At 49.3% G+C, this 22,413-nt stretch overlaps 2 protein-coding genes across 3 annotated transcripts; one reads left to right on the top strand and one right to left on the bottom strand.

Moving 5' to 3' along the window:
- Nucleotides 1-851: 851 nt before the first annotated feature.
- On the top strand, nt 852-6,108 carry LOC137753798 (cytoplasmic tRNA 2-thiolation protein 1-like). Its single transcript, XM_068529162.1, is given in 4 exon segments — nt 852-914; nt 2,290-2,834; nt 4,276-4,769; nt 4,772-6,108. Coding segments are annotated over 3 exon segments (1,050 nt in total). The 5' UTR covers nt 852-914; nt 2,290-2,326; the 3' UTR covers nt 4,820-6,108.
- A 4,757-nt stretch (nt 6,109-10,865) lies between these two features.
- On the bottom strand, nt 10,866-22,413 carry LOC137752946 (sialic acid-binding Ig-like lectin 5). Of its 2 annotated transcripts, XM_068527843.1 has the most exons (9): nt 22,377-22,413; nt 21,919-22,299; nt 21,417-21,695; nt 21,114-21,161; nt 20,112-20,369; nt 19,742-20,026; nt 19,418-19,517; nt 18,498-18,579; nt 10,866-11,057 (listed from the first exon to the last, which is right to left on the bottom strand). In XM_068527843.1, the coding sequence occupies exons 1-9, from the start codon at nt 22,411-22,413 to the stop codon at nt 10,866-10,868; spliced, it is 1,662 nt and encodes a 553-aa protein (XP_068383944.1). The 2 variants fall into 2 exon arrangements, with proteins under 2 accessions (XP_068383944.1, XP_068383945.1); XM_068527844.1 differs by lacking the exon at nt 19,742-20,026.

The following is a 22,413-nucleotide window of genomic DNA, read 5'->3' on the forward strand; positions in this document are numbered from 1 at the left end:
GGCAACCAAAAATGTCTCCACACGTTGCCAAATGTTCTCTTGGGGATAAACTCACATCCAACTGCGAACTGCCTTAGATTATCTGTAGGTTGCCTGAGATTTTGAAATTCCCAACCCACGGCTTGCTTTAAAAGAAAACTTAGGCCTAGCCCCCCAGAAAAGGCAGCCATGCCTGGTTATAAGACTTGAATGACACGAAAATTTTTTATAAAAGTTTACGGCTTGGTCAATAAACACTTTGCTGTTAACTCATTTATTTTCACACACACTCTGTGAGGCAGGTACTGTGATTATCACCCCCGTTTTACAGACGAGGAACTTGAGATGGTGCAAGGGAAGTGCAGAGCACCCGTGTCTGGCACATGCTAACTCCTCATTAAGTGCCCCCCACCCCCCATGCCCTGGTTAGCAGCACCTGTTGTCTCTGGGCTCCTGCAGCCCCTGACATCTGGAACCTCCACATCAAGCTGTGCCATCCTTATCTCCCCAGCCAGGCCTGGTACACCTGTGTCCCAGAGAATAGAACCTGGCACACAGAAAGCCTCAGGAAATGATTAACAAATGAATGAACCCGACGAAATAAACCACACCGCGCAACGCAGGGCATCCTCCAAATCACACACCTCACCAGCTCCTGCGCAGGCGCACTCGGAAATCGAACCGCACTGGCATGGACCACTCTGGGAGCCGTAGGCGGGAGCGAAAGACCCCCCCCCCCCCCCGACCGCGAGGATCGCCGGGAGTTGTAGGCCCAGCTTGTCTGAGAGCCGTAAGCGCTCCAGGCCGAACCGCCGCACGGGCACCTGGGAGTCATTCGCGGGTTGACCCAAAGCCTTCTGGGAGTCGTAGTTAGTTATTTTACCTGCTTCCGCGTTTTCTCTGAGCCTGGACCGTCCGGCGCGGGTTCTACTCAGGTGAGTCCCTCCTGCCTCGGCGGGTCGATCTCGGCCCTTGGTCGCGCTGCAGTGGAGAAGTTAACGGTCTCCATATTTTTCTCCCACGCATTCCCCTCCGTGATCCCCCCAAAGCCGGTCTCCCGGCGGCCCTCCACGCGGGAGTGCCCTAAGCCGCTGGTGTCCCTGCTGACCCGCTTTGTACTCTGCCGGCCGGGTCTCACTCCTTGTTCCCACCGCCCAAGCTGGGTGCGGTGCGAGCGCACCCTCTTCTGTCCCGATTACAACCTTAGAGTGGTCAGGGCTGGCCTTCGGTGAGGGTCAGACGGCCGTGGAAGCCCAGAGGAGGCGCCAGACCCAGCCCAGAGTTCTGGAAAGACTTCCAGAGCAAAGGACCTCAAATCTTACCATGCCCAAAAGAAATTCCAGATTCTCTGCCCTAAACTTACTCCTCTTACGATATTTCCCCATTCTTCCCTAACCCCCACCACCTCTTTACTAAATGGTCCCGCTACCCTTACAAGTGCTCAAGTCAAAACAAAACTTGGAGTTGTCGTGAGTCCTCTGTTTCATCCACTGCCGTCCCCCAAAACTTGGCAGAGTCCCATCTACTCTGTCTCCGGAAGCGATCCAGAATCTGACCACTTCTCTCCAATTCCACTGTCCCCACTCTGCTCCGAGCTACCACTGCTGCTTACCTGGATCACTGCAGGAGCCTCCCCACTGGTCTGCCCATGTCTGTCCTTGCCACTCTCCACCCCTCTATTCACACGCAGCCCAAGGAATCCTGTTAAAATAGAAATTAGATCCTGTGACTACCCAGCTTAAAACCATCCAACGGTTCCTATTTCACTCAGAATAAAGTCCAAGCTCCTCACCCTGCCAACCTCCAAGCCCCCGACCCTCTCCAGTCTTGAACCACCAACACACCTTCCAGCCAAGAGAACAGGCAGGACCTGCCCTTTCAGGTCCTTTGCATTTGGTATTAACTCTATCCGGAAAATTCTTACCACCTTGATCTAATGCCTAACTCCTTCTCTTCCTTCTGGCCTCAGCTCAGAGGATAGTTCCCTCATATTACTGTTTATATCTGAAAAGTATTTCGGGTCGGCTCCTCCACTAGAACTTAGTGCCTGCAACCTTTCCTGTTTTGCTTCCTGCTGTGTCCCCAGTGCCTAACCAGTTGGGCACTCTGGAGGCACTGAGTGGATATTTGTTGAACGAATGAATGAAAGCTTAAGCTGAGACTTGAAGGTGCCAGGCCTGCACAGTGCTGGGGGAAAAGTGTTCCAGACAATGGGTTTACTCTGAGCACCATCTAGGCAGCCCGCCAGGAGGCAACGACCCCGCAATCCGGAATCCACGTGTAACCCGCCTCCCCTCTCCACCCATCCAGGAGAAGCCGACCCCTCCCGCCTCGCCAGGAGCCCGCGATGCCCGCCCCGCAGTGCGCCTCCTGCCGCAAGGCGCGAGCCGCCCTCCGCCGTCCGCGCTCAGGCCAGGCGCTGTGCGGCACCTGCTTCTGCGCCGCCTTCGAGGCCGAGGTGCTGCACACGGTGGTGGCGGGCCGCCTGCTGCCGCCCGGCGCCGTGGTGGCCGTGGGCGCCTCGGGCGGCAAGGACTCCACTGTGCTGGCGCACGTGCTGCGCGAGCTGGCCCCGCGCCTCGCCATCTCGCTGCACCTCGTGGCCGTGGACGAGGGCATCGGCGGCTACCGGGACGCGGCGCTGGCGGCCGTGCGGCGGCAGGCAGCGCGCTGGGAGCTCCCGCTCACCGTCGTGGCCTACGCAGAGCTCTTCGGGGGCTGGACGATGGACGCCGTGGCCCGCAGCACGGCCGGCTCCGGCCGCAGCCGCTCCTGTTGCACCTTCTGCGGGGTGCTGCGCCGCCGGGCGCTAGAGGAAGGGGCGCGCCGCGTGGGAGCCACGCACGTCGTGACGGGTGAGCGCAGGCGCGGCACAGAGGGGCGCGGTGGGAGGAACGGGCGCATGCGCGGACGATGGGCGGACACTGTAAGGCCACAGAGGCGCGTGCCCCAGAGGTCGTAAAGGAGACTGCGCACATCCTAATTGGAGACTAAACAGGGAAGAGGAGGTGTGCATGCACACTTAAGGTTCATAGTATGTGCGTGTCCTTAGGATGGGCATGGTAAGCTTTTGAGTCACTGCCATCATCTTTGTACACACACGCTGGCAAATAGAGGGGTGATAGGGTACTCTCTAGGCGCTAGGGCTGTGGTTCTCTGCACTTTATTAATGACATTCTTTGTGTCCCTTGTCACAAAAGGAGGGGTATGAAGGGGCATCTCCCATGAGAAGCCATCTATAGTCCGAACGCAACTGTGTCCTTTTCTCTATTCGCTTCTCTTTGATAACACTTTCTCTGTACCAATCATTACTTAAATAATTGTTGACCATTTATTGTGTGCCAGATGCAAGCTATATAGCCTAGAACAAACTACCTAACCTTGGTTTCCTCTTTTATATAATGGGGATATTAATACTATCTAGGTCCTAGAGTTACTGGGAATTAGATGAATTATGGGAATTACGTATGAAGCACTTAGACAAGACACTGAGAAACAGTAAACATATAAATGTTTGCCGTTATGATGATGCACAAGACAGTCTCTGCTCCTGTCCGTTTCTCACATACGTAATTATAACCTGATTATAATTATTTCCTGTGCCACTAAGGAAAATGGCACAGGAGGACCTAGTGAAGGGAGAAACGTGGGGATTAAGGAAGCGTTTCCTGAGTGAGCGGAGACCTGAAGCCGAGTGGGTAACTAGGTGAAGAACGAAAAGGGGGTGGGGAGAGGTTCTGAGCAGAGGAAACAGCTTATGCAAAGACCCCGAGGAGGAAAAGTATGGCCGACTTGAGAAGCCCTAAGACCAGTGTTTTATTACAGACTCAAGTATAAGATGACAAGTTGCAGAATAAGTAGAGATTTAGCTTCAAATTTATGGTGACTGTTCTGTAAATATACACTTACTTTCTCCCTGGTCCTTCTAAATACCATAATCTGCATTCCCAGAGGCACTTGTGTCAACAGCCCACTTGAGCATCTCCATCAAATGCCATTTTGATGTCTGTGCAGTCTGAAGTACACTTTCAACTGAGACTGAAATGATAGTTGTAGCATAAAGCACTTTTACTCACTACATGAAAAGGGCACCTAGCAAGGGGCTGGTTTGCAATAAGTGGGGGGCAAATGAGGGCACCCCAAGTTGCTCCACGGGAGCCTGGTGTGTTCCCCTCTCCTTTCTCGCGGGGTCCACCCGCAGCCTCCCCCCGGCCGCCCCGCGGTACCGCGGCGTCTCCTCCCGCGGATCCGCCGGCCCCCGCGCCCCCTCCTCACCGGCTCGCGTCTCTCCCCCAGGACACAACGCCGACGACATGGCGGAGACGGTGCTCATGAACTTCCTGCGGGGCGACGCGGGCCGGCTGGCGCGGGGCGGGGGCCTGGGCTCTCCGGGCGAGGGGGGCGCCCTGCCGCGCTGCCGCCCGCTGCAGCTGGCCTCGCAGAAGGAGGTGGTGCTGTACGCGCACTTCCGCCGCCTGGACTACTTCTCCGAGGAGTGCGTGTACGCGCCCGAGGCCTTCCGCGGCCACGCGCGCGAGCTGCTCAAGCTGCTGGAGGCGGCGCGGCCGTCGGCGGTGCTGGACCTCGTGCACTCGGCCGAGCGCCTGGCGCTGGCCCCGGCCGCGCGGCCCCCGCCGCCCGGCGCCTGCTCCCGCTGCGGGGCGCTGGCCAGCCGCGCGCTCTGCCAGGCCTGCGCCCTCCTGGACGGCCTGAACCGCGGCCGGCCCCGCCTGGCCATCGGCAAGGGCCGCCGGGGGCTGGACGAGGAGGGGCCGCCGGGTCGCCGCGGGAGCCGCAGCCGTCCGGACCCCCGGCTTCGGAGCCCATCCCCGGCTTCTAGAGACTCCGGTTCTCCGCTGGGATCCGACGACGTGGGAGTGCGGGGCCGCCTGTAAATGACACTGTGAAGGAACCCGAGTTACCTTAGGCCGGGCTTCGGTGTGAGGTTGGGAAGGGGTCCGAACCCCTTACCTGTGATCCTGCAGAAGCTGGGGCTCTGGGCTCCTGGGGCTGCGGAGGTCTCCTGGGTGTCTGGGGGACTCCTGGGCCTCAGAGAGGAGAGAACTAAACAACTTTCCATTTCTGAGCGAGTGGGAATTAGGGGGCTCCTTGCCTGTACCTCTGTGGGGTTCTGGGCGTGCTCAGATAGTCCTGCCCTTCTTGAGCGCCTACTGTGTGCCTGATGTTTCATGTTTGCCTGTAGTGGGATAAGCAAAACCATGTAACTTGATGGGCATGTCAGTTACAGCAATCGTGATGCTTGTGTGAGCGCTGTGCACAGGGCAGGCCATCTCATTTCATCCCCAGCATGATCTCATTGGCTGTAGCCTTGTTAACCGAGTCCAAGCTCGCTCTGCTCCCTGCCCCACAGGCCAATAAATCGGAGCGGAAGTGTTGAGGCAAGGAATACGACTTTATTCGGAAAGCCGGCAGACCGAGAAGATGGCAGACTAAAGTCTCAAAATAAGCATCTTATCGGGGTTTGGTTGCCAGTTTCTTTTACAGCACAGAGAGGGCGAGGAGATGAGGAAGTAAAGTGAAAAGGCCGTAAGTTTTGTAAATATCTCCTGGAATGGCCATCTCGGGGAGGGGGTGTGTTAATTTCTTCTTTCTTGTATCCATCCACAGGTGGACAGGGTCCGGATGTTTCCCTGAACAAAGGCACTTTGGTTTAACCTTCAGGCAGAGGGGCAGGGTTCCCCGAGGCAGGCCATTATGTATAGATAGTATCCTTTTAGTGAACAAAAGCAGCGGAAAGTAAAGGTTAAAGTAAAAGAAACAGATCCAACATGTAGTCAGATTTGACTCTTCCCTGTTACAACCTGAGGCCAACTAGCCTGAGGTCACCTCGCTGGAGCCCCAACTAGGGGCTTACACCCAGGTCTGCCTGGGGCTCCTCAAGACAGTGGATTTAGTCCTTACCCCCAATCTCTGTGTGATGGGTGGGGAGCCGCTGGGTGAGCTCCCCAGACCTCAGATTCTAGAGGCAAAGCTGGGTGAGCCTGGGTCAGTGACTTAACCTCTCTGGTCTTCCATTTCCTCCACTGAAAATGGAATCAAAGCCTCCTAGCAAAGAGCACTGTTGTGAGTATTTGATAAAGCGCTCAATAAATGGTGTCCGACTTGGTTGTTCGTATTAAAGTTTGGCCACCAGGGGGCTCTGGGTTGCAGGGTTGCTTCCCTGCCAGTCCAGACAGGTGTGAGGCTCAGAAACTTCCGGCCTGACCCCTGGGGAGACTTGGTGTCCTCAGTCCCACCTCCGAGCTTTGCTGGGCTGGTCCCTTGTCAGGAGTGCCCTCCTTGCCCATCTTCTGGCTCACATCCTCCAGGGACCTCCCAGAAGCCTCCCTGATTCCTCCCATCTAGATGAGGATGTCTCCTTCCCAGAACCAGCAGCCATGAAGTGGATCTGAATCCACCTGAGCATCTTGCGGTGGAGAAGGTGCAAGGATGCAGAGCTTCTGCATCTTCACGACCATAAGATGTGTGTCGGGGGGAGGGTGACTCAGAGACACCCCTTGCCAGTTGTTGGGTGCCCTACCCCCTCAGGATTCCCTTGTGCCCAGATTCCAGGGTCCCCAGGATATAGATGTCAGGTGTCTGGGTCAACACTGGGGAGGGACAGAGAGAACCAGAGCTCAGAAAAATATGACACTAGGATGAACCTCATGCCATCTCCCAGTGTCCTGCTTGCCCCCATCCTGGCACCTCTGTTGCTCACAGAGCAGTCATAGGTGGAGGTCCTCATAGAGATGGAAAAGGCCCAAGGTCCTTGATCCTCCCTTGCAGCTTTTGACCTGGTCTGTTTGTGGGCATAGGAGGATCGTGGTCTATGTTGGCCCCTTCCATAAATCAGAAGATGTAGACTCTTTTAGAGTAAACCTAGAAATTTCAGGATGAGAGAAGGTCAGAGCATGAAGAAGCACTTTGTCCTACACAGTGTCCCCAATCTTTATACCTGCAGCTCCTACCCTTTGTGCTTCTCCAAGTTGTACCCCAAAGTGGAGACCAAGGACCCTGCATAGAGTCACGTGTTGCAGACCACTTACCCCTATACACTCACAGCCAGGGAAGTGGCAGTAGCTTGGGCTTGGTTGGGGCAAGTCTGGGATGCCTGACACCACCAGATCAGTTCCTTCTATCTGGAGATCAAGGGCAGCTTCAGAAGCAGCAGTCATCCAGAGACTCTTTCTGGATTGGACTGCCCCGACTCCTCCCACTTTCAGGAGCTCCCCTTCTCCCCAGTGATGACCAGGGAAGTGAAGGCTGAGCTCTTCTCATCCCAGGTCTGATGATAACCTGTCAAGGTGGTTCCTTCCATCCCAGTCGCCACTCATGTTGCCTCCCCCAAGTGTCTATCTCCATCCCCTTCAGAAAATGGATGGACTGTGGTCTCTCGCTGCTCTCCTCGAATTCTCTCAGAGCAGGGGAGTGTGGGGGGGCACAGGACCTACCTGAAACGGTATCTTCTCAATCCTGGCTCTTAGCCCAGGCCTGATCACACAAGAAGCTTCAAGAAGGGATGGCTGACCTCAAACTCATCTGCAAGGGGCTCCTTCTGGTCAGAGGCTGAAACTGAGAACTGGGGTGCTGGGTCCAGACCCAGAATTGGGTGTGATGTTTGCAGGTTTCTGGTGTCAATTTCAGTTCAGAAAGCCACTGGATTTGTATGTGGCTCTCGGTCCGTTCTCAGGTTTCCCATGAGCCCTGCACTCGCACCTTCAGAATGAGTTCTAACTTCTGTACAATTCCTCCAGCCTCAGAGAGTCTCCCCTCTTTATGGTATCTATCGAGGCTTCCTCTCCTTACCCCACTACTACTTTTTCCTGACCTTGCCTGGCTTCCTCTGTACTTCATGATAACTCTCTCCATGCTGTGGTCCACTGAGGCCACAAGATCTTTTCCCCAATCTGAATATTTACCATTCATGGAGAATAAGGAAAACTTAGAATTTATTTCTGTGACCCATCAGCTAAACCAGACTTCTGATACTTCATTCCTTTATTTGAGCTGAATCAGGACGTGGCAGAGCGCCAGGCATAGAAAATGATCATAAACTATGTTCTCTGTCATCCAGAGTTCCATGACAGTATGAGAAAGGGATTAAAAACAAGCGCAAACTATCACCCTACTGGAAAGTGAGGGGATAAAGGGGAGGAATCTGACACAGGGAAGATTTTCTGCAGGGGGTGAGGGTAGAGTCAGCCCCGAGGGGCAAGGAACTGTGAGAAATGCATTGTGTCTCTGAAGCTAAGTCCCCTCTTCCCTAGGATGAGGAGGCTTTCAGGGGAGACTGAGGAGGAGTTGGCTGTCCCCTGATGAGCACCTCTGTCCTGAGGGACAGAATGTCACCACTCCTGTTCCCCCAGCCCTCTATCCTCTGCAATTGAGACAGGTCAGGGATCTGCCCCCAGGGGGCACTCCAACCACCCTGCCAGACCCCGGGGAGGTCCTAGTTGAAGGGTTGACGCTGTCCATGGTTCTGGATCATAGCTGGGCACTGAGTTCAGGAAAACCCCAACTCTTCTCAAGGACCCCAATCCACAGGCACAAGGTCCTGAGCCTTAGGCCAGCAGGGCACCTAAGTTGGAGGGGCTTCAGAAGGCTTTCTTTTTTAATTAATGTTGTCATGGTATCTAATTTTGTCTACTTTTACATTTGAGCTTCTCTATCCTTATAATTTAGATGCATATATTATAAAGAGCATATACTTGGAATAAGAATCCAAGCTGACTCTCTGTTTTTAACTGAAGCATTTATCCAATATAGTCAATGTAGGTACCCCACGTTACATTTTATTTTCTATATGTGCCACCAATTTCACATTATTTTATCTCTCCATTCTTGTCTTCTTTTGACTTACTAAGCTTTTTATAGGATACTTTTAAAGACTTCTAGTTTGTAAGTCATACATTCTGATTCTATTCTTGTCATCATTACCATAAAATTCCTGCATGCATAATTAACCTATTAAAGTAAATGAAAACCTCTATCTCCTCCTGGATAATCTGCAGATATTAGGAAATGTAAAGTCCACTTACCTCCCCCGCCCCAGCTTTGGACTTAGCTGTTGCTATTGTCAGGAAGTCTTTTTAATTTTTGGTCGCACCCCACAGCATGTGGGATCTTAGTTCCCTGACCAGGGATCGAACCCACGCCCCCTGCATTGGAAGGCAGAGTCTTAACCACTGGACCTCTGGGGAAATCCATACTGCCAGGAATTTTTAAACTATCTTCTATTGTTATTCTACAGGTAAAGAACCCCCCATTTATTTGTTCTAAATTGTACTGCTTCCTCATTTTTGAATTATCTTTACAGAGTATAGGTTATAAAATTATATTTCAAGGTAGTATTTGCTTTCTTCTGCTCTCCATGGTGCTACTTGATAAGTCAGTCAAACTGCTCGTCTTTGGAAGGTAATTGGTCTTTTTTATATATAAATTTATTTATTTTATTTTATTTATTTTTGGCTGCTTTGAGTCTTCGTTGCTGCATGCAGGCTTTCTCTAGTTGCGACGAGCAGGGGCTACTCTTTGTTGTGGTGCGCAGGCTTCTCATTGCGGTGGCTTCTCTTGTTGCAGAGCATGGGCTCTAGGTGCACGGGCTTCAGTAGTTGTGGCACGTGGGCTCAGTAGTTGTGGCTCGTGGGCTCTAGAGCGCAGGCTCAGTAGTTGTGGCACACGGGCTTAGTTGCTCTGCGGCATGTGGGATCTTCCCAGACCAGGGATTGAACCTGTGTCCCCTGCATTGGTGGGTGGATTCTTAACAACTGTGCCACCAGGGAAGTCCCCATGAAGGACTTTAAATGCTGGGACAGATGCTTGCAATGTACTAAGACCAGGAAGCCACAGACAGGTTTGTGCAGGAGAATAAGGGTCAGCCCTCTGGCTGTTGGGAAGATCCCTTTAGGGTCCATAAATGAGATAGGGAAGGGATTGGAGGTCAGGAAGTGAAGGAAATGTGCTGCAAGAATTGACAGATAAAAGTGAGGCAGGGAGATAAAGATTATGAACCGAATGTCAGGCTGAGGGGCTGATCTCTCCCTGGGGAGGCTTCGAAGAGTTCTGGGAAGGAGAATGACATCAACAAGTTGCCACCCTTTCCTCTGTGCCTGTTGTAAAAAATAAATAAAATGAAGCCTCAATTTAATAGAGTCAGGAGACCGGAGGGGGAGCTCTCACGCCCTGTGATGATAGTAGAGCCCAACAGGAAGAAGAAAGACTGCTCTTCTTTCCTGGCAAGAACTCAGCCAATGAAAAGCCAGGGACTCTTTGTTTACTCTAGCCCCCAACTTCCTTTGCCCCTCTGTAAAAGCAGTCTCCTTCCCTTGCTGTGTCAGCACTTGCGCATGGCTCACAATGGTTGCAGACCCCAAGTTGCCATGCTCAGCTAATGCAGAATAAACCCATGTTTGCTGGAGAAATGTCTGGCCGTCGATTTTTTTCAGGTCAACACTAGTCACCCCCAGCCTCAGGAGAACTTGCCAGGAGGACCTTTCTGTTCGAGGAAGAGAAACCAGAAGACACTAAGCGCACGCCACATGACGGGACCTCTGTTGGTTGATTTTTATGTGTTCTTTCTTTAATTCTCACACGGCTTTGAGGTAAGACACATGATCTCTGATTTACAGAACGGAACACTGAGACACAGAGAGATGAAGTGAATTGCTTGCTAACGATGCCTTAGGAAGTGCTGGAACCTGCATTTGATTGAGCCCAAGTCTCTCTAATCCTATCACCTGTCTTCTTTCTGCTCTACCTGGGGACACTCACACAGTAGTTAATGCTAACACTGCCACAAAGGCTTCATCAACGAGTCCCTGACTTATCTTCCCCACAGAGGCTGTGATTCCTCCAGCCAGGACCAAGCTCTGGGCGAGTCCTCATTAGCTTGTTTTGATCTCTGAGTACTCGGTGGTGCTGGTGGCCTCCTGGTCCAAAGGCTCCCAAGACTTCATCCCGTGAAAGCTGAGGGAGGCGTAATGGAGCTCCTGTTGCTCCCCTGAAGGCAGGGCATCCTCTGCAGGGGACGACGTCTGGTCTGGGGGGCCGTCTGGCCAGGGCTTTTGCCTGGAACCCTGAGTAAAAGGGAGAAAAGGGAGTCAGAGAAGGAGTAAGGCAGGCACTTTCCCCTCCAAGGGAAAGTCAGCCTGATGGGACATTTATTCATTCATCTTCTTATTCCACACGTGTTTCCTATGAACTCAAATATTCACTCATTCATTTACAATTTTGTAATACTAAGACTGATTAGGCCATATCAAGGGCTTACGAATCGTATTTCACCTTCACAAAAAGCCCCAGTATGATTGATACTCTCATTATCCCCATTTTACAGGTAGGGAAACTGAGGTGGGGAGAGGTAAAGTAACTTGCCCAAGGTCACTCATATGGTAAATGGCAGAGCCAGGACTCAAACCCAGGTCTGCTGTGTTATTGACAGTATCTCCCATGCCAAGTCCTGGGCGAGGGGCCAGATGGACTGTGTGAGAAAACAGACATGGACCCTGACCTCAGGCAGCTTACAGTCTGCTAGGAGCACTGGATTAGAGACAAGTAAACAAAGGAAATTTCTAACTTCGCGGTGTGTTGTGAGATAGCTTATGCAGAAACCAGAAAAGAGATGGCAATTCTGGCTTCCCTGGTGGTGCAGTGGTTAAGAATCCGCCTGCCGATGCAGGGGACACGGGTTCAAGCCCTGGTCCAGGAAGATCCCACATGCCACGGAGCAACAAAGTCCGTGCACCAGAACTACTGAGTCTGCGCTCTAGAGCCTGCGAAACACAACTACTGAGCCCGTGTGCCGTAACTACTGAGCCCGCGTGCCACAACTACTGAAGCATGCATGCCTAGAGCCCGTGCTCCACAACAAGAGAAGCCACCACAACGAGAAGCCCACGCACCACAACGAAGAGTAGCCCCCACTCTCCGCAACTAGAGAAAGCCCGCACGCAGCAACGAAGACCCAACACAGCCAAAAATAAATAAATAAATAATTTTTAAAAAGAGATGGCAATTCTGGATCCTGGGCCTGGGCTCCATAAAACAAAAATGAAAATAAAGCAGGACCCAAGTCTCCCAGCAAAGATGGTACCCAGACACTGGTAAGCCATTCCCTTTTCTCTCTCAAGTCTGCCCACACCCCTACATCATCATGCTATAGAAGAGTGTGTTGAAAGCAACATTAGCCTTCAAAAGTAGCTCAGAAAGAAAAAAAAAACGAGTTCCAGGTTAGGAACAAATGGTTTTATGACCTCAGAAAAAAAATAGACTATCCAGACAGAGCTGCCCATATTAGACATGAGCAAGGTAAAATGAAATGACAAAGCAGCTAGGTGTATTGACGCTACTGCAGCCAAAGAGGGAGAAATAAGGATGTGCGTCCATTAATAATAGCCTTACCATATATTAAGAAGGGATTAAATTGATCATCATAAGGCAACATGCAGCTCAGATTAATAAACAGGAGAAAGTGATACGTGCATTCTTTCATTCAATACCTCTTTGCCGAGTGCTGGCTACGAGTTAGGTGCCGTTCTTGCAAATGAGGACATAAGAGGAACTGAAACAGCCCCAAATACCTGCCTTCATGCAGTTCCTTATTAGAGTGGGGAATAGTAACATTAGGTAACAGTTGTAAGCAATTTCCCCATGACCTAGGCACATTTCTAAGCATTTCTCGTAACAACCCAATGAAACAGGTACCACCATATCCACGGTCTCATTTCCAGAAGAGAAAATGAAGAAACAGAGAGGTTAACTAACTTGTCCAAGGTCACACAGCTTGGAAGTGGTTGGATCGAGGACTTGAACACAGGAAGTTGAACTCCAGGGCCTATGAAGCTCATCGCTTTACTATTCTGCCTACAGTATGAAAGTTACAGAAAGGTTGAGGGTAAAATAATGGGGAAAACAAAGCTCTCTGTCACGGTTCCTGTCAAGATAGTGAATTCACACATGCCACTGGCTCTATTCACCAAGATCCAACAATAGAAGAACTACAGATGGAACTCCAGGATGACAAAGTTTTATAAATCAATTAGTCGATTGCTTGATTAATCAGTTGATCACACCGAAGTCCCTGGGGGGGAAGTAAAGGCTAATGTGAACAAATGGGTTCGGGGAGGTGATGTGCTGCAGCCCAGGGCTGGGGAATCTGCCTTGTTGATGAGAGGATGTTTCCCCTCAAATGTGCTTGAATTCTGCTCCTTTCTCTCTTCTACTCTTGCCTTGGGACAATCATTGCCTGCAGAATTCAGAGAGCGTGGACAGGGCAGTGATATGCAGGTGCCCAGAGGTAAGTGCTGGATAAGCACCGTAGTTTCCCTGGAGTGAAGAGAAGGAAAGCAGAGAGGGAGCCTCACTGGCCTTTGGGATTTTTGTCATCATTTTCTCCTTTCCAAACTCCAGAGTCTAGTGGATCAAAATCCACGAAGAGTCCCTGCCCAAAGCTCCTTCTCTCTGAGGGTCAGAAGGCAAAGGGGTGACTTAAGCTGCTTTCTTGCGGGGACAGGAAGTGGGAATGATGGGCAGTGGTTTTGGTGCCTGGGGGAGCTCCACCCTGGGGCTGGTCCCCGTTGCTCCTTTGAGCTGACACAGACTATCATCTGCCCTTCACCTTCACCCAATCAATACTCCAGACAGAGTAACTAACATCCCCAGGGGAATATGCCCTCCCAGCTCACAGGACTGGACACCTGCGGAGTGTAAATGTCCCGGAAGGAAAACAAACCAACGGAACCTGGGAACTTCCTGTACCTCCAAAGCACAAGCATTAGAACACTTTGATCAAGGGTTTAAACTAAGCATGCTAAATGCACTAAGAGAAGTGAGTGATGATATTACCATCATGAAAGTGAGAATAAGAAATTAGGTACATCAGTCAATAACTCTGCAATATCTTTGTATGGTGACATATTGTAACTAGACATCATGGTGATCATTTTGAAACATACAGAAATATTGAATCACTATGTTGTGTAACAGGAACTAACATAGTGTTGTCGGTCAATTATACTTCAAAAATGAACTAACAAGCAAACTCATAGAAAAAGAGATCAGATTTGTGGTGATCAGAGGTGGGAGACTGGGGGAGGGGGAATTGGATGACAGTGGTCAAAAGGTACAAACTTCCAGTTATAAGATAAATAAGTACTAGAAATGTAATGTACAACAGGATGATTATAATTGACACTGCTCTATGTTATATATGAAAGTTATTAAGTGAGTAAATCCTGAGTTCTCATCACAAGGAAAAATTTTTTCTATTTCTTTAATTTTGTATCTATATGAGATGATGGATGTCTGCTAAACGTACTGTGCTAATCATTTCATGATGTATGTGAGTCAAATCATTATTCTGTACACCTTAAACTTATACAGTGCTGTATGTCAAATATATCTCAAAACTGCGAGGAAAAAAGGAAATTATATACATCAGAAATTATGTACATAAAATGTAAAACAAGAAGTCATGTAATCACGTAAATTATGTGAGAAGGAAATGTGTATGCAGTTCTGTAAAAAGTGGAAATACTATGTCTGAAAAATAGAATAGGAAGAACCCAATGGTGGAATGAAGAATAGAATGAATACAATTGAAGGCACATCAGTGAGCTGGAAGGGCCTTTGACGTCTCCCCTAGAAGGAAGTAGGGAAGGATGAAGAACACAACATATGAAAAGAATAGTTGGGACTTCCCTGGTGGTCCAGTAGGTAAGACTCCGCGCTCCCAATTAAGGGGGCCAGGGTTCAATCCCTCTTCGGGGAACTAGATCCCGCATGCATGCTGCAACTAGAACCTGGCACAGCCAAAATAAATATTTTTTAAAAAAAAGAAAAAAAAAGTTACAATAGATAGAGGACAGAAATAGAAAATCTCAACTCAGAGTATAATAGTCCCCAAATGATATGCTTTTTTTTTTTTTTTTTTGGCCACGCCACATGGCATGTGGGATCTTAGTTCCCCAACCAGGGATCCAACCCTCCGCCCCTGCATTGGAAGCATGGAGTCTTAACCACTGGACCGCCAGGGAAATCCCAACAGTCCCCAAATGAGATAAAAAGGAAATTAAAAGAAGAAGAAATATTTGGACAAAAATAGTGGAGATAAAATTGCCAGAATTAAAGAAAAAATGAACCACTTCAGCTCAAAGGACCCCCAAAACACAAGAAAACAGACAAGGAAAAGCCCACATCCAAATAGAGTATTCTTAAGAATATCAAAACCAAGGAGAAACGTATAAACCTTTCCAGGGAGAATGAGTGGATTACCTACCAATGTGAGAGACCTAAGATTTCTAACAGCGATACTGGGTACAAGAAACAATGAATAAAGTGTTCAAAGCATTGAAGCGAAATCACCTTGATCCTGGAATTAATATCCTGCCAAATGAAATTCAACTGTAGGGGCATAAAAATATTTTCAGACACAAGTCTTAATACAGGAAAACCCAAATGAGAACATGTTGGGAGGAAGAATTCAAATAAAAAGAATTCAAATAAAAATAACAAAACTAAGAAACCACACGCAAGAAATATAGGATACAAAGGTGCTCAAATACCTCAGGAAAATGTGTACCTGTATATATATTTTTTAAAAGACCAGAGAATGGAAAAATGTTAAGTGTGTTCATAATTACCCAGAATGAAAACTGGAGATCTAGAAAAAGAACCAACATTACAGTAGAAGGTGGACAGAGGGGAAACCAATAGATATAAAAGCACTCGAGTTCTTTTTGTTAGGTGTAAGACAGAGATATTAAATTTTTAAATAAGAAAGGAGAAGATGAAATATTGAAAAAAAAATGGAACCAAACAGAAGAAAGAGGTAAAATAGTACAAAGAAATCCACATGTATCAATAACCACAATAAATACAAATAGAGTGAACTCAACAGAGGATGTCAAATTGGATTTTTTAAAACTTGGTTATATACTATTTAAAAGAATCACTGCCAAAGCATAAATAAAATGTTGGAGGGGGGCGGGGAGAGGAAAGGATGGAGAAATCCTTTCTAGCTGACCAGTGACAAATTGGTGTATCTGTTTTAAGATCTAACCAAATAGACTTTAAAACAAAAAGTATCAGTAGGCACAAAGACGATCACTACATGTGATTAAGTGTGATAAAATGTTCAATTCACTAAGATACAATACTTCTAAAATATACAGTTTTAATTTAAAAATACATCAATTATAAGAAATATATTTGATAGAACTCCAGGGAAAAATTGACAAGTAAACTATCATAATGTAAGATTTCAAATATTGATAGGTCAGGAAGACCTATTAGGAAAGATATGGATTTGGATTTGAACAATACAGTTAACACACTGGCCTACTCATCTTACCTGGAACTTATGAAATAGGAAATATATTTTTTTCTGAAGCATATAGGAAATATTTACAAACATTCATCACATACCAGGCCACAGATCAAGTCTCAACAAATTTAAAAAATAGGTATCATAAAAACCATGCACTCTGAGAAAAAACTCAATTTAGTTAGAATTTAAGGATGGAAAGATGTTTTAAAATCCCCATACATTTGGAATTTTTTAAAAATCCCCAATAATTTAAGATTCCAGAAAGAAATCACAATAGGGTTTTAGCAATATTTAGAACTGAATGATCTTAAAATAACACATTTCAAAATGTGTGGAATGAAATTAAAGTCGTATTCTGAGAGAAATTTATCCAAAAATACTTTTATAATGAAAGAAGTGTGCTATATATTAATAAGCTAAGTATCCAGCTTAAAAACATAGTGAAAGAACATTGGAATAAACCAAAGCAAGTCAAAGGGAGGTGCTAAGGAAATAAGAATAAAAATAAATAAAATGGAAAACAAAGATACAGTGAGAAATCAACAATCCCCAAAGCTGTTTTTTTAAAACTAATAATAAAAAATAGGCAAACGGTTACCAAGAATTGTCTAGGAAAAAAAAAAAAAGAGGGACTTCCCTGGCAGTCCAGTGGTTAAGACTCTGTGCTCCCAATGTAGGGGCTGCAGATTTGATCCCTGGTTGGGGAACTAAGATCCCCCAGGCCGCACCAAGCGGCCAAAAAAAAAAAAAAGTCACAAAAAACTGATGTCAGGAATGTAAAAGGGGAAGTAATCCTAATTAAACAGTATGCAATTAAGAGACTACTACCCATAACCTTTTGTCAAAAAATTATAAAGCTTAGGTTAAATGAACAAATTTTTAGGGAAAGAAAAGCTCACTAACGGACATATAAAGTGACTGAATTAGGAAAACTGCACATAAAGACAAGAGGAGGCGCAGGTGGTTATACGAGCGACACATTAATCATTCAAGAAACGGGTCATTTCAGTTTTACACACTCTCAGATAATAGAAAAAATGGGAATATTCTCCAATTCCTCACTATTATCTTGATACTCAAACAAGCAAACAACACGGAGAGAAAGGAATACAAGAGGTCCATTTTACTCTTGCATATATGTGCAAAAGTGCTCAACAAAAGATTAGCAAACTGAATCTACTAGGGTGTAAAAAAAACAAAAAAAACAAACAAAAAAACCCACACACACACTGAACAATTTGGTCTTTTCTCAAGAATGCTAGAGTAGTTTCATGTTACAAAAATCTTTAACTGTTGCATTCACCATTGGTAACAGATTGGGGGGAAAATCATATTACTGGATGTATCTGAAAAGTTCAACTGAGATGTATGACAAAAACTTAAAGTTATTTAGTGATAGAAAAGAACTTCCTTACCCTGATGAAGTTTAGGTTATCTACACTAAAAAACAAAACAAAAACCTACAGCAAAAACCAACTTAAATGGATTGGTTAAACTTAAATGGACTAGTGGGTGCCTTTCCTTCAGAGCCAGGAGTAATATAGGATACCCATGATCACCACTTCTATTCGGGTTTGGAATCTTAGCCAGGATATTAAGACAAGAAAAAAGAAGGAAATGCTTAGTTAGGATCAAAGGGAAGAAATAAGCTGTTATTATTTTGCAGATAATATGATCATTGAATTTGAAATCCTCAAAGATTCTGAGTGGCACCCAAGACCAACCTGTAATATTTTTTAGATTGCAAAAATCCATTAAAAATACTTCTATGTTGGGACTTCCCTGGCAGTCCAGTGGTTAAGACTCTGCCCTTCCACTGCAGGGGGCACGGGTTCGATCCCTGGTCAGGGAACTAAGATCCTGCATGTCATGCCACACGATGTGGCCAAAAAAAAAAAAAAGTCTATATACAAATTATTAGAACTAACAGCAGAGCTTAGCAAATTGGAAGAATATAAAATCAATCAAATAAGTCATTACATTTCACTCATTGCTGCACCTACTGAGAGAATAAAGATAATTCTCGGCACACAGACAGATGACACCCCAGTACAGGTAGGTGTCACTGTGAAGAGATACACATTGATAGTGAAGACAAGGGAGGAGCAGGAAATACTGAGGAGCTCAGTCTGGCCACCGAGTGGACATGCCCAGGGCTCCCACTGCAGGAGAAGACGCCCACATCACTCACCCAGGCGATGGTACCCATGACGGGGTCTTCACCATCCACGCCCTCTGGTCTCCTGGCTGCCTGCTTTCTGCGGGCTTTCACTCTAAGAGAAGAAAACAATGTAAGAGAAGAGAAGAAACTGCAGCCAGGACGGCTCGGGCAAAGGTAAGCAGGCTGTCCCCACTCCCTGGTAAGACAACTGAGGCATCCGGACCCTGGAACCGGACTCGGAGGCCTTTCTGACGTGCAAGTGAGTGCTTCAACCTCTTGGATGACCAGGACCTTGGCCAAGACTGAATTTCCATCACTAAACACCCCACTTACACATGAAAACTTGCACATGAATGTTATTATTATTGGCAAATGATAACCAAAAAGTGGAAACAACCCAAATGTCCATCAGTGGATGAACGGATGAGTAGAAATGTGCTCCATTCATACAAGGGAACATTACTTGGAAATAAAAAGGAACGAAGTACTGACACATGCCACAACATGCACGAACCTTGAAAACATCACGCTAAGCGAAAGAAGTCAGTCACAAGGGACCACGTATTTTATGATTCCACTTATATGAAATGTCCAGAATAGAGGGACTGAAAACAGATTAGTGGTTGTCTAGGGCAGGGGACGGATCGGATGGGATGACAAGGGGTGTGGGTTTCCTTTTGGTTTCATTTCATGGGCTAATGAAAAAGTTCTATCAAAATCACGGTGATGGACACACAACTCTGAATAGACTAAAAGCCAATGAATTGTACACCTTAAATGTATGGGAATTCTATCTCACGAAGGCTGTTACCCATTCCCCACCCCCTGCAAAAAAAAAGACCCCCTCTGGATCTAGTCTACTCAGCTCTGCCTTTCTGGGATTAAGTGACCTTTCTCTGGACTGCCTACCACACACCTCCCTGTATGCCTCCCCAAGAACACAGGCTTACATGCAAAAGAAGATAAGGCACAAGCACAGTGACAGCAGGACCATGGCACCAGCACCTGCAAGGGCCCCACCAAGCACTCCGGTCAGGGATGCCGGTTTCCCTGCAGAGGAGAGGGCTGTGAGATGAGCTCACTCCCGGGAGTCAGTCTCTTGCCTTCCCACCTCCTTGCGGAACTTGCTGGAGAAGCCCTTCAGGTCTGAGACGGAGCAGCCTGCCCGAGCAACCGCCTTCCGTCCAGGCCCCAGCCCCGCTCCCACCAGGCATCGTCTTCTAGGACCTTAACTCCTTTCCCCCTAAGCCTCTGCCCCCAACAGGCCCCCTGACCTGGCAGCAGCAGGACAGTGGCGCTCTGGGCCCCGTGGACGTTCTGGGCCTCGCAGCTGAGTCTGAGGCCAGAGCTGAGCCCCTCGCTGAGGCTCAGGGAGCTGTTGGCCCAGGGCCCAGCCGAGCTGGAGGTGACCTTGAAGGAGGCGTTGCTGAAATTCCCCTCCAGCAGCCCCTCCCCCAGCCGCCAGCGCAGGGAGGGGGCCGGCTGAGCTCGGGAGGAGCAGCTGCAATGCAGACCCTCATCCTCCGGGGAGCAGGAGGGTCCCAGCAGCTGCGGGGGGTCTGTACAGAGGAAGGAGAAGGGTCAGCGGTGCCTCTCCCCTCACCTGGCCCCAAGTGTCCTGCCCCCAGGTGCCCCCGCACTCACAGACCACGGAGAGGCTCACAGAGGTATTTTGAGAGCCCAGAGGGTTCTGAGCTCGGCAGGTGAATTCTCCTTCTGCAGCGCCCAAGCCTGGCAGCTCCAGGATCTTGGTGCTGGAGATGCGGGTGGCGTTCAGGGCTGGGGACGCCCGGAACCAGCCCAGCCGTGCGGGGGGGTTGCTGTCAGCAACACACAGCAGCCGCAGCGCCGGGCTCTCCGAGATGAGAAGGGCCGAGGCCCTGTTCTGCAGAGCCTTGAGGGCTTTGGGGGAAAGTGCAGCGAGAGCTAGCGGAGGCCGAGGTCTCATCCCTCCCGCCCTCCCAGGATCTAGTTGGCCTCTCCCTCTCCTCCCCTGGCCCGCTAGCTTGCTTCGGTGTGGCTTCCCAGGCTGGACCCTCACACCCGAAGGAGGTTGACCCAACGTGTCCGGGCCTCGTATCTTCAGGGGAGGCTCAGTGTCTCAGTGGGACGTGCCTGGGCTGCTTGGTGGAAAGAGCACAGAGAGCCTCAAGCCTTGGGAAACTGATGCAGTGAAGGCACCAGGAAATGGGCCTCAGGAGGCTTCTGTGGAGGAAAGCCACAGAGCAGAACCATGGTGAAGCGAAATGGGCTTTGACCAGAGCGCGTGAGTGCGTACGTGTGTGGTGTGTATGTGTGTGTGGCCTGTGTGTGCATGTCCATGTGTGTGTAGGTGCATATTTGTGTGTGTGTGTGTGTTGCATGTGCACGTGTGTATGTGCATTTCTGTATGTGTCTGTGTGTATGTGCAGAGATGTGGATTGGATATGTGTGTATGTGCATGTATATATGTGTGTATGTGCATGTATATGTGTGTATTGAACCTGTGTGTGGACTAGTGCCTGGGAGGTGGGGGAGGGAGGGTGGTGATTTTTTATCCTTGCTCTTCCCATACGTGATGGCAGTCAAGCCCTAATCCCACCCTCTCTGCTTGGAGGTGGTCCCAGGAGCTGGACCCAGCCCTGGAGAAGAGAGGTCCTTTCCTACCTGTGACATTTCTGAAGCACAGGTTGACGCTGAGGTTCCACGGAGCATCTAGGATGGAAAGATACGGCCTTGCTTCAGAGGCGAGGAGTGGGATGCAAACTGACCCAGCACCCAAGGAAGGAAACCAGGGAGCGGGGACGGCTGCCCTTCATGGCCTCTCCCCACCTCGGCTCCCAACGCTCAGATCCATAAAAGAGTGAGCTGGCCCTCTTTCCATCCCTGCCCTCTACACACACACACACACACACACACACACACACACAGCCGACTGCCCTCAGGGACCCAGCCCCCCTCCACACTCACAGGAAACATTGAGCCGGATGGTTCTCTCCATGGTCACTTGATCTCCTTGGAGTTCCACACGACAGGTGAGGTTGGTGCCATGGTCCTGGCGCCTCGGGGTGAAGGTCAGCACCGAGGAGTGGAGGGTCTCTGGGTCCATGGCGTCAAGGGCATCCCCCGCCCAGGAGAATGAGAAAGCTCTTCCCCCATCACAGACTAGTGACAGGCGGCAGGTCAGGTTTGTGGGGCGGCCGGACTCCAGAGCCTCCAGAAAATGGATGTCAGGTTTCTCTGTTGGGGCTGAGGAGGACAGAGGGAGATGCCTGGGCCCCAGGGGGGTGGGGGCCCAGAGTGTGACCCTGAGAGGGACCAGTGCCTCAGAGCCACAGCTCACCCCAGGTCCTGTGTCTCTTCTGAACCCCTAAACCCCGAGACCTGGAGCAGGCAGTGGTCCTGTGTCCTGTTCCTGTTCTAATACGGGAGTCTCCACGTCCCAGGGTCCTCTCCTGGGCCCCTGCCATACCTGTCACCTGCAAATTCAGCTTCTTATCTCTGTAACTGTATTTCACATCGTCTGCCTCCACTCGGAAGAAGTAAACTCCTGTGTCGCTCATCCTGGCATCTCTGATGTTCAGGGACCAGTTCTTTTCCCTGGGGTCCCGGAGGAGGCGGAATCGGCCCTGGGTCTCTGGCTTCACTTGTCTCCATGGGTTGTCTGTGGCCACAGGATCACTGCGGTGTATGTTGTCCCCTTCCCGGAACCAATAGATGAAGGGTTGGCCAGAGTAGTACCACGACCTCCGAGGGTGGGAGAAGGAGAAGGGCACGTGGACGCCCAGGCACGCCTGCACCGTCACTGATTCCTGCACTCGGAGCTCGTACCCTTGGTCGTCCTGCAGGGACCCTGGGGGACACAGAGGCTCCGCTGCAGCTGCAGCCCCTCCCCCACCCTTGCCGCCCCTCCCCCCTCGGCCCACTCACCCCCCCACAGCAGGGGCAGCAGGAGCAGGGGCACCAT

This window comes from Eschrichtius robustus, chromosome 19 (assembly GCF_028021215.1).
Source record: "Eschrichtius robustus isolate mEscRob2 chromosome 19, mEscRob2.pri, whole genome shotgun sequence".
NCBI lineage: Eukaryota > Metazoa > Chordata > Mammalia > Artiodactyla > Eschrichtiidae > Eschrichtius > Eschrichtius robustus.

Bases quoted from the DNA above. Each gene is read 5' to 3' on its own strand.
- LOC137752946 (XM_068527843.1), bottom strand. From the start codon at position 22,413: ATGGTGCCCCTGCTCCTGCTGCCCCTGCTGTGGGGGG. The intron at 20,027-20,111 runs GTGAGTGCGGGG...TCCTCTGTACAG, and splicing joins TGTGAGCCTCTCCGTGGTCT to ACCCCCCGCAGCTGCTGGGA. The intron at 18,580-19,417 runs GTAAGCCTGTGT...TTCTTCTCTTAG, and splicing joins TGCCTTATCTTCTTTTGCAT to AGTGAAAGCCCGCAGAAAGC.